This window comes from Caretta caretta, chromosome 28 (assembly GCF_965140235.1).
Source record: "Caretta caretta isolate rCarCar2 chromosome 28, rCarCar1.hap1, whole genome shotgun sequence".
In the NCBI taxonomy this organism is placed as follows: Eukaryota; Metazoa; Chordata; order Testudines; family Cheloniidae; genus Caretta; species Caretta caretta.
This window is the reverse complement of record NC_134233.1, coordinates 1,992,787-2,004,215: the sequence shown is the minus strand read 5'-3', so window position 1 is coordinate 2,004,215 and position 11,429 is coordinate 1,992,787. Positions and strand designations below refer to the sequence as shown.

The following is an 11,429-nucleotide window of genomic DNA, read 5'->3' as shown; positions in this document are numbered from 1 at the left end:
CTAACCACCAGCCCCCACTCCACTCCCAGAGCCAGGCAGAGAACCCAGGAGTCCTGGCTCCCAGCCCCCCTGCTCTAACCTCTCAGCCCCCACTCCCCTCCCAGAGCTGGGGAGAGAACCCAGGAGTCCTGGCTCCCAGCCCCCCTGCTCTAACCTCTAGCCCCCACTCCCCTCCCAGAGCTGGGGAGAGAACCCAGGAGTCCTGGCTCCCAGCCTCTCTTGCTCTAACCCAGCAGCCCCCACTCCCCTCCCAGAGCCAGGCAGAGAACCCAGGAGTCCTGGCTCCCAGCCCCTACTCCGCTCCCAGAGCTGGGGAGAGAACCCAGGAGTCCTGCTCCTCCAACTCTGGAGGGAGAGGTTGGGCGGGGCCTCCTCGGTGGTGACAGGTTGCCCCTGGCCAATCAGTGCCCCGCCTGGTCCGTGGGCGGGGTCAACACCAACAGACGCTTTCCATCCGGGCCATAGCCCCGCAGGGACTACAGGTCCCAGCATCCTTCCGACCGGAAGTCCCGCTCCCCCCCGGAAGGAGAGTCGTCGCGCCGCCGCTCGGGGCTGGGACTCCATCTCCCGGCGTGCCCGGCCGGGGAGGAGGAGCGAGCGCGCAGTCGCGGCGCGGGGGCTGCTGGGAGTTGGAGTCCCCTGGCTGCCGCGTGCGGGCGGGGACAGCGAGGCCGCGGACTCCATCTCCCGGAGTGCAGCGCGGCGGCGCCGCCGCCGGGCGGGCGGGGGGAGCGAGGAGGGGAGCGGAGGGGGCGGCCGGGCGGGGTGGGGAGCGGAGTCGGGCGGCACCGGACGGAGGGAGAGAGCGGCCCGGGGTGCGAGCCCCGCGCGGGGCGGCGAGGCCATGGCGGAGCCCAGCCCGGAAGGTGCGCGGGGGGGACCAGCCGGGGGGGCGAGGTGGGGGACTCCGGGAGCGGGCGCGCACCCGGGGGGGAAGTTGCGGGGGGCTCAGATGTGGGGGGGGAGAGATCGGAGCTGGGGGGCCGAGAGAGGGGGAGCTGGGGGGTATCGCAATGGGGGGGGACCGGCGAGGGAGAAATTGGGGGCACGGGGGGGGGGGGGGAGAGACCGGAGCTGGGGGCACGGAGACAGGAGAGCTGGGAGTGGGGGAGACTGGCCCTGGGGAGGGGGGCCGGGGCAGGAGATCTGGGGGGTCAGAGTTGGGGGGAGACCGGAGCTTAGAGGGGGGAGAAAGGAGAGCTGGGAAGGGGGCCGGGGGAGCGGGAGCTGGAGGAGAGCTGGGGGGGCACAGTCGGGGGGGGGCGGAGCTGGGAGGGCGGCAAGAGGCGAGCTGGGGGTGTGGGTGGGGGTGAGTGGCCCTGGGGAGGGGGGCCGGGGCAGGAGATCTGGGGGGAGACCGGAGCTTGGGGGGGGAGAAAGACCGGGGAGGGGGTCCGGGGGAGCGGGAGCTGGAGGAGAGCTGGGGGGGCACAGTCGGGGGGGAGCCCGGAGCTGGGAGGGCGGCAAGAGGCGGGGTGGGGGTGGGGGTGACTGGCCCTGGGGAGGGGGCCCGGGCCAGGAGATCTGGGGGGCAGAGTTGGGGGGAGACTGGAGCTTGGGGGGGGGGAAGGAGAGCTGGGAGGAGATCTGGGGGGGCACAGTCGCGGGGGGAGCCCGGAGCTGGGAGGGCGGCAAGAGGCGAGCTGGGGGTGGGGGTGACTGGCCCTGGGGAGGCGGGGTTGGGGGGCTGGGGGGCAAGGGGCACTGTAGGAGAGCCGGGGGAGGGGGAGCTGGAGGAGAGCTGGAGGATTGGGGGGCACAGTGTGGAGGGGGAGACTGGCCCTGGGGAGGGGGGCCGGGAGCGGGGGAGCTGGAGGAGATCTGGGGGGTACAGTCGGGGGAGCCCGGAGCTAGGAGGGCGGCAAGAGGCGAGTTCGGGGTGGGGGTGACTGGCCCTGGGGAGCCGGGGCTGGGGGGCCGGGAGGAGGGAGGAGCTGAGGCGGTGTGGTGGGGTGACCAGCCCTGGGGAGGGGAGCAGAAAAGGGAGATTGGGGGTGCACAGCAGTGGAAGGGAGCAGGACCCTGGGGGGACTGGGGCTGAGGACAGGGTGGGGGCTCGAGGGAGCATGGCGCGGGGGGGGAACGGGACTGGGGGGGCAGGATGTGGCAGGAAAGCGCTGGAAGTAGGAGCGAGGGGGGTGTGGGGGGGCAGGACCGCGGCACGGGGGGTGGGAGATTGGGGGGCTGTAGGGAGCTGCGTGTGGGGGAGGCTTGAAGGAGCAGGGGAGAAGGTGGGATTGGGGGGGCTGGGGGCCAGGTTATGGGGAGGGAGAACCTGGGGGGCTAGCAGGAGGAGAAGGGGGGTGCTTGAAACTGGGGGGGGGCGGTTCTGGGAGGGCAGGAAGGGGAAGCCGGAGGAACCGGGTGAAGACTGCGGGGGGGAGGACACGAGAGGGAAACCATGGCGAAAACCTCTGCGGGGGGCGGGGGCTGGAGACTTAGGATGGGGGGGGGACCAGCTCGGGGGCGAGAGAGGGGGGAGCTGGTTAAGAGGCTGGGGGGGTAGGAGGTATGGGGTGCTGTCCAGAGGGGAAGAGGAGGCTGGGGGGGCAAGGGGTAGCTGGAGGGGGGAGAGCCTGGGGGCAGCCGGAGTGGGGGGTGTGGTGGAATATTAACCGTGGAGCCCAGCCAGGGGGGGGGGGCAAGGAGGTGGGGCTGGGGGGTGCTAGGGACCGGGGTGCGGGGTTTGGTTGCTGGCAGGGGGGAGGGGAGGAGCTGTCAGTGAGGGTGGGGCTGCTGGGGGGGAGGGGGAGGAGCTGGCAGTGGAAGGGGGTGGGGGGAGCTGGGAGGGTGCAGTGCCGGTGGAGGGGGGGGAAGCGTCTCAGGGAGCTGGAGGGGGAGGAGCCTGGGGAGGGCAGATGGGGGAGGGAGCCAGGCCACGCCCTGAGGTCCTGCCTGGGGAGAGGGGAGGGGCAGGATCCTCTGCCCCCCTCCCCCCCCCAGCCAGGGTCTCTGCCTGGGGTCCTGGTGAGGAAAAAGTGTGTGGAGGGGGTGGTATGTCTCTCTCCTGGGGGATTGGGATCTCGGGGAGGGGGGTCGGGATCTGTGTCCTGGGGGGCTGAGGTGGGCAGACTGGTGGGGGTGTCCCTGGGTGGGGTCTCTCCCCAGGGGAGTTGGGGGGACAGGGTCTTTCATTGTGTGCGTGGGGTGGGAAATTGGGGTCAGCACCTCTCGTGGTGGGGGGAGGAGTTTGAGGACACATGGGGGGTTCAGCTGCCCCCGAATGGGAATGTGTGTGTGGGGGGGGAATAAAGGCCCAGCCCCCCCCAAGTGGGTGGAGTGGTAGGATCCCAGATGCTGTGGGGAGATGTATCAGAAAGAGGGGGTGAAAAGGTGAAGGGGGCAGGGAAGGAAGGCTGCTGACCCCAGACCGAGGATGGGGGGAAGGGGGGAGAACCCCCAAAACTCACCCGCGCCCCCCCCCTTATTTTCCAGATCCACCTCCGAACCTCAAAGCGGAGACGCAGGTGAGTCCGGGTCTTCCCTGCACCCCGCACTGGGGTCCCACATGAGTGTGGGGGGGCGGGACTGAGGCCTCCTCCCTGCCTAAGGCCCCACCCCCTTGGGGCGCGGCTCCGGGGTGGGGGTGGGGTGGCCGTGGGGGTTGGGAAGGTCTCTGTGATGGGATGTGGTTGCAACAGAACAAACACTTGGGCCTCTGGCCCGCTGCAGCCCCTCCCGGCCTGAGCACTAGACCCCGGGGGCAGGGAGAGAACCCAGGAGTCCTGGCTCCCATCCGCTCCATCGCACCAGCCTCGACTCCCCTCCCAGAGCCCGGGAGAGAACCCAGGAGTTCTGGCTCCCAGCCTCCCCCCCCGCTTCCCTCCCAGAGCCAGGGAGAGAACCCAGGCGTCCTGGCTCCCAGGGTCCAGTGGTTAGGGTTGGGGGCGGGCTGGGAGCCAGGACGCCTGGGTTCTCTCCCTGGCTTGGCCTTGCTGTGTGATCTTTGGGACAAGCCCCTTCCTCTTTCTCAGCCTTCTGTGGATTAACCCCGGGAGGCCCTGAAGCAAGGGTGGGCGGGGGGCAGTGCTGGGGGCGGGCGGGTGGGGGGGGCAGCACTTAATTCCCCCTAACGTGTCTCTGTTCTCAGCCCCCCGAGAAGCGGCGGCGAACGATCGAGGACTTCAATAAATTCTGCAGCTTTGTCCTGGCCTATGCCGGCTACATCCCGTCCACCAAGGAGGTGAGCAACCCTCTTCAGCCCCAGGGGCCTGTCCCCCCTAGGGGGCGCTGGCCCCAGGGCGGGGACTGGCTGGCTTGGGGGGCAGGGAATGGGGCAGGAGTCTGTCCCCTCTAGGGGGCGCTGGCTCCCACCTGGCCCCAGGGCGGGGACTGGCCGGCTCGGGGGGGCAGGGAATGGGGCAGGGCGCCGGCTCCCCTCCAGCCCCAGAGCAGGGACTGGCTGGCTCGGGGGGCAGGGAATGGGGCACGGGGCCTGTCTCCTCTAGAGGGCGCCAGCCCCAGGGTGGGGACTGGCTGGCTGGGGAATGGGTTGGTACCAGGGGTACTCCAGTGCCCAGCCCTATCCTGAGCTACTTCATGTCCCAGCAAGCCCTTCTGGGATCCCCCAGAGCACGGGATTCTGGGATATGTAGTCTTCTCCAAGGGCCCCCTCTTTGTGTTCTGGCCTCTGAAAACTACAGGTCCCAGCATGCCTCGCAGCCCGGCCATTTAGCTAAGAGGTTGGAGCACGGCACTATGGGAGCTGTAGTGTTTCCCGCTGGGCTGCCCAGAGGACATGTCCGCACAGGCGGGGCCTGCCGCGGAGCATTGCATGCTGGGACATGTAGTCTCTCTGGGAGCCCTGAACCAATGCTGGGATCTGCACATCCCAGCGGGCGGTGGGGCCCTGTGTTGCATGCTGGGAAGCGTCTTTTCTGCAAGGTGCCTGGGGCCCATTGCATGCTGGGAGAGCGGGCAACACCCTCTCCTGACCTGCGCTGCATTGCATGCTGGGAGGGCAGCCAACCCTCAGCCCCCCGCCTGCCTGCTGGGCGGGTGGCCCCGGGGACCACACCAGGGGCTGGCCTCCGCTTCTCCCTGCCGCCCCCTCCCTAATCTGTGCCCCCCCCCCTTCCCGCCCCCAGGAGAGCGACTGGACCCCTTCGGGCTCCAGCTCCCCCCTGCGCCCGGAGAGTGTGGCGGACAGCGACGGCTGGGAGTCGACCCACTCGGACCTGCACACCATCGAGACCTTCGTCAAGAAGGCCAAGTCCTCCAAGAAGAAGGCCTTCCGCCGCCTCAAGGCCGACAGCTCCCTGCTGGAGAAGATGAAGCTCAAGGACTCCCTCTTCGACCTGGATCCCGCCGCCCGGCAGCCGCCGGTGCCCCGGCCTGGCCCGCCGGGGGACAAGAAGAAGGAGAAGCGGAGCCGGCGGGCGGGGGCGGCCCCCGAGGCGGCCCGGCGGGGCCGGGGGGACTCGGCGGGCGAGAAACGCTCGCGCATCAAAAAGAGCAAGAAGCGGAAGTTGAAAAAGGCCGAGAAGAAGCTCAAGGCCTCCCTGAGCGAGACGGACTCGGAGGAGGAGGAGGCGGGGGCGGACCGGGGCGGGGAGGAGGAGGCCCCCTCCCCGGAGGAGCTGCTGCCCGAGGGTGGCTTCCCGGAGCCCAAACTGGGGGGTGGGGAGGGCAAGGAGTGCGGCAGCACCGAGACCAGCCAGGACGGGGACGGCAGCTCCAGCGAGGGGGAGATGCGGGTCATGGACGAAGACATCATGGTCGAGTCAGGTGAGGGGACTGGGGCCATCTGGCCTGTTCGCCCAGGAAGCAGCGGACGGAGCTGGAGCTGTGGGGCGTGCTGGGAGAGCTGGACGTCGGGGTGGGAGGTGGCCAGCCAAAATGTTGCTCTGCCCCCCCCCCACACACACACACACACACGCGGGCTGGCGCTGAGAATGGAACCCAGGAGTCCTGGCTCCCAGCCCCCCCTGCTCTAACCCACCAGCCCCCACTCCCCTCCCAGAGCCAGGGAGAGAACCCAGGAGTCCTGGCTCCTTGCCACCCCCCTGCTCTTACCATTAGATTATGTTCTTGCTCCTCCTCTGCCACCCATTTTGTCGAATAGGAACTAATTTGCTGAATTTCTTTCTTTGGAATAAGATAAATAGCAGGGACTGGCTAGCTCAGGGGGGTGGGGAATGGGGCACGCTGGCTCCCACCTGGCCCCAGGGCAGGGACTGGCTGGCTTGCGGGGACAGGGAATAGGGCATGGGGACTTTCCCCTCTAGGGCTGAGAGGTGTCAGTTGGTGGGTGGTTCATTATCTGTTAGTTAATTAGGGGTTTTAACAAAGATGGATCTTGTCTTTAACAAAGAGAGGTTTTCTCCGCACTGTGGGCAGGGCGCTTGAGTTCACTGGAAATGAACTGGAATTTGGCAACTAATAATGACTTTAAATAGAAACAAACTCATTTCCACAGTCCTACATTTTCTCACTGGAACTCATTCGGAAGCAGGCAGAGGGCGAAACCGTATCAAAAGGGGTCTCGATGGCAGTGTAGACGCTTTCGTCCCACACAAGCCATTGGGCTCGGTGTGGAGTGGGTTGAAGCGTACCGGCCAGGGACAGCCAGACAGGGCAGGCTACGCAAACGGCTTGAAATTTTGGGGCCGTTCAGCGTCTAGAGAGACCAGCTGAAGAGCTCCGAATCTACTGAGGTGCTGGAAGCGGCAGTTTCCGGTCATTCCAGATGGGGAAACCGAGGCACGGGTTGCGGCAGGGCTGGGAATTGAACCCGCCGCCGTCTGTTGAGTATTTAAAGAAAAGAAAAAAGAAGAGTCACTTGCCTTGCATCTGGGTTCTCGCCATCCCACCTCTCCTGTCTTCCACAGAGACGCCCAGGCAGCTGAGGCTTGATTGGTTTTCTCCAAGGGGGGGGGCGGGGTGGAACAACTTTTCGGCCATTGAAACGGTCGTTTGAAACGTTCCTATCTAGCTTGACCATCCGATCGGGGCTGGGGATCGAAGCGGGATGTACAATTTCTGAATCTTTTGCATTGGCCGTCCCACTTTAGCCATCCCCCCGCTTCATCCTGCTCTAACCCCACCGGACCCGTCCCAGGACTGAGGACCCAGGGGTCCTGCGTCTCAGCCTCCCTCCCCCCCCCCCGCCCCTGTTCTAACCCACTGCCCTCCCAGAGCCGGGGCTGGAGCCCAGGAGGCCTGGCTCCCGGCCTGTCTTTGCAATGTGCTGTGTCAGGCTGTGGTACATCTGGGCTGGAGGGGAAGGGTCCCTGCACGTTAGCTGGGGGTGCCAGCTGCCTCGAGGGGGGCTGCTGGGGCTGGAGTTAGTCATGCCCTGTGGGCAGAGGGAGCTGTGATGCCAATGGGGCGGGGCCAATGTCAGTCTGGGGGTGAGGGGTGGGGCTGGGGGAGCTGTGTTCCCAATGGGGCGGGGCTAATGGGGGTGAAGAGGCGGGGCTAGGGGAGCTCTGTTTCCCAATGGGGCGGGGCTCGGGGAGCTGTGTTCCCAATGAGTCGGGGCTAATGGGGGTGAAGGGGTGGGGCTAGGGGAGCTGTGTTCCCAATGGGGCGGGGCTAATGAGGGTGAAGGGACGGGGCTGGGGGAAAGCTCTGTTTCCCAATGGGGCGGGGCTAAGGGAGCTGTGTTCCCAATGGGGCGGGGCTAATGGGGGTGAAGAGGCGGGGCTAGGGGAGCTGTGTTCCCAATGGGGCGGGGCTAATGGGGGTGAAGAGGCGGGGCTAGGGGAGCTCTGTTTCCCAATGGGGCGGGGCTAATGAGGGTGAAGGGACGGGGCTTGGGGAAAGCTCTGTTTCCTAATGGGGCGGGGCTAAGGGAGCTCTGTTCCCCAATGGGGCGGGGCTAATGGGGGTGAAGAGGCGGGGCTAGGGGAGCTCTGTTTCCCAATGGGGCGGGGCTAATTAGGGTGAGGGGGCGGGGCTAGGGGAGCTGTGTTCCCAATGGGGCGGGGCTGGGGGAGCTCTGATGCCAGTGGGGTGGGGCTGGAGGGGCAGCCCTGCCCCTAGAGCTCTTCCCCCCCTGCCCGGCCCTGACCCCCGGGTTGTCTCTGCTTCCCCCCCCCCCCCACCCCACAGGGGACGACTCGTGGGACCTGATCACCTGCTACTGCCAGAAGCCCTTCGCCGGCCGGCCCATGATCGAGTGCAACCAGTGCGGCACCTGGATCCACCTCTCCTGCGCCAAGATCAAAAAGACCAACGTCCCCGACATCTTCTACTGCCAGAAGTGCAAAGAGAGCGCCCGCAAAGCCGCCGCGCCGGCCCCCCGGGGCGGGGGGGAGCCCTAGAGACTCGGCCCCGCTCCCCTCCCCCCCCCGCCCACCGAGCTGGAACCCCCCCCGAGTCGCCGTGAGGGCTTCAAAACCCCCCTCGAGGGGAGATTCGCCCCGACATCCGTGTGCTCACGTTGCCCCCGCTGGCTGATGGAGAGGGGTGAGATTGACACATGGGGGGCGTGAAATTAAGCTGCTGCTCTTTCCAGCCCCAGTGGATGGGGTGGGGGGAGAGGAAATTGGGGGTGCTCCGCCCCCCTTCCCGGCTGTAAATATAGAAGGAAAGTGGAGGGGTTTATTTTGTGTGTTTTTTTTTTTAATCTCCCCCGTTTCCTTTTTAAAATGGAGACTTTATGCCTGCCCCCCTCTGCCCCCCCAGTATGTCGTGGAAGTGGGGTGCAGCCGGGGGGGGGGAAGTGAATCAACACAAAAGGCGGGGTGTTTGGTTAAGTTCCCATCAAGGGACCTTTTTTCAGGCCGGAGAGAAGGGCCAGTCAGTTCGAAAGACTCCCTCTGCCTGCCCCCCCCGCCCCCAAAGCAGCGAGGGGGGCCCTGCTGGCAGTTGGGGGGGGCCGTCGCCGGCTAAGGAGCAGCGGGGGAAGAGGGTGCTCTGAATAGATGGGCGCAGATTGAAGAGCGTGGGGGGGGCGCCGGACTTTGCTTCCTTCTGGGGTGCGGGGCAGCCCCTCATGAACAGGTGCAGCGTCTCCCCCCCCCCCCCCGCCACACCCCGAAGCGGGAGACCAGATCGCAGCCCCCCCTCCCCCTCTTTAATCTGCGTTTCTTTTTTGAGGGTGGGGGTGCAATTCCACACCCCCCCCGTTTGTTTTAATAATATTTTGCAGCTTGAATGTAAATAAATAACGTGGACCCTTTTGCGTTTGTACAGGAGAATGGAGCTGCCCTCTTTTTTTATATGGGGGGGAACCATCTCTGAGAGACCATGTGGGGATGGGGGGGTGTCATGGGGCCTTTCCACCCTGGGGGACACTGTCTCCGATCCAGCCCCATGGTGGAGGATTGGCCGGTTCAGAGGCGTGGGGCACAGGGCCGCCAAGTCCCCCCGGGCTGGCTCCGGGGCCTTCCCCTACTCTAGGCTGGAACGAGATGGGAGTTCCCCTTTGGGGTGACCCCAGCTTCAGCCCCCCCTTGTTGCCCCTCAGGGGTGGAGGCAGATGCCCCCGGGCACTCGCAAAGGGGGGCGGGGGAGCTGGGGCTTTGGCCCCGGTCGTCGCCAGGACGCGAGCCCTCGATTGGGACGTGGGACCAGGGAAAGTGAGTGCCCAGGTTTTTGTAGGACCTACTATAAACATCCCATCCCACCTCCTTGCCACAGCTCACAAAGCACCAGCAACTCGGCTCCCATGTTTCGGGCTGGACCCGATGCACAGGGGGCGCTGGAGGGGGCGGTACTGGGTGTCGGTCCCCCCCCCCAGCACCCCCTGCTGGGAGAGGCCGGAGTAGCTGGGCACTCCCCCTTCCCTGTTCCCACACCCCCTCGGGGACCCAGGTGTCCAGGAACTTTTATCGTTGCCCGTGGAGGAGGTCAGTATCATTCTCTCCATTTGAGATGAGGGGGAAACTGAGGCATGAAGGAGGATGGGAGGGAGCGATTGTTGCCTCGGTCCCAGTTCAGTGCTGTACCCACTAGGCCAGACCGTCCTAACGAGCTAAACCACGAGACAAGGGGCTTCACTTGTCAGCCTTGCCCCGGGGTGCCTGGGGGAGCTTAGCTACATGGCCGCTCTCTCCCTCAGTTTCCCCTCGGGACTGGGGGGTGTGGGAGGAGTACCTGGGAGAGACCAACTCTGCCCACAGCTGGGAAGGGGGAAGCAGCTGGGGTCTAACGAGTCCCATGTCTGTCCAGCTGATGCCTGAGATGCCCAGGAGGGGGCGCTCCTTGCTGCCCCCCTGGCTAATGGGGTGTGCCCAATTCCAGACCCATGCAGCCCCCGCGGCTCCCTAGTGCAGAATGTGCTGCTTCCACCTGCCCCCCTCCCCCGCCTAGCTCCCCACCTTTCGTCCGTCTCCCTTCCCCACTTCATTTCCCCCTGACTCTCCCTTTCCCCCACACTTCCCCCATTTCCAACCTGATGCCCCATCCCTCTGATGCTCCCCTCCCTGCCCCCCATTCCTCTTTGATTCCCCTGACTCCCTCTTTCCATTGACTCTCCCGCCCCTATGCTTCCTCCTCTGAGCCACCCCCCGCCGTCCCCCTCTCCTTAACTCCCCCCTTTCCCCCTCTGACTCCCGCCTTTGCCTCCCCAAGATCCTCTTCCCCTTCTGACCCACCTTCCCCTTTTCCCCGCTGTCCCCCCTCTCCCTCTGACCTCCCTCTCTGACTCCCCTCTCCCCTCTTACCCCTCCTCATCTGAGCCCCTGGCCTCCCCTCCCCACCGTTTTCCCTCTCTGAACCCTCCCCCTTTCCCACTCTGACCCCCCTCCCCCACCCTTTCCCTCTGACTCCCCTCCCCCTCTGACTCCTCCTTCCCCCTCTGACCCCTTTCCCTCTGCCCCCTTCCCCCTCTGACTCCCCTTCCCCACCCTTTCTCTCTGCCCCCCTCTGACTCTTTCCCGCTCTGGCCCCCCTCTGAGTCCCCTTCTCCACCTTTTCCCTCTGCCCCCCCTTCCCCCTCTGACTCCCCTGACCCCCCTTCCCTGCCCTTTCCCTCTGCCCCCCTTTGACTCCTGCCCCTCTGACCCCCCTTCCCCGCCCTTTCCCTCTGCCCCCCTTTGACTCCTGCCCCCTTCCCCCTCTGACCCCCCTTCCCCGCCCTTTCCCTCTGCCCCCCTTTGACTCCTGCCCCTCTGACCCCCCCTTCCCCGCCCTTTCCCTCTGCCCCCCTTTGACTCCTGCCCCCTTCCCCCTCTGACCCCCCTTCCCCGCCCTTTCCCTCTGCCCCCCTTTGACTCCTGCCCCTCTGACCCCCCCTTCCCCGCCCTTTCCCTCTGCCCCCCTTTGACTCCTGCCCCTCTGACCCCCCCTTCCCCGCCCTTTCCCTCTGCCCCCCTTTGACTCCTGCCCCTCTGACCCCCCTTCCCCGCCCTTTCCCTCTGCCCCCCTTTGACTCCTGCCCCTCTGACCCCCCTTCCCCGCCCTTTCCCTCTGCCCCCCTTTGACTCCTGCCCCCTTCCCCCTCTGACCCCCCTTCCCCGCCCTTTCCCTCTGCCCCCCTT

General features: G+C 66.3%; 1 protein-coding gene across 1 annotated transcript; it reads left to right on the top strand.

Moving 5' to 3' along the window:
- The first annotated feature begins 745 nt into the window (after positions 1-745).
- PHF23 (PHD finger protein 23) lies at positions 746-9,146 on the top strand. Its single transcript, XM_048833569.2, has 5 exons — positions 746-866; positions 3,436-3,467; positions 4,091-4,183; positions 5,088-5,727; positions 8,056-9,146. The coding sequence occupies exons 1-5, from the start codon at positions 845-847 to the stop codon at positions 8,265-8,267; spliced, it is 999 nt and encodes a 332-aa protein (XP_048689526.2). The 5' UTR covers positions 746-844; the 3' UTR covers positions 8,268-9,146.
- The last annotated feature ends 2,283 nt before the right edge of the window (positions 9,147-11,429 follow it).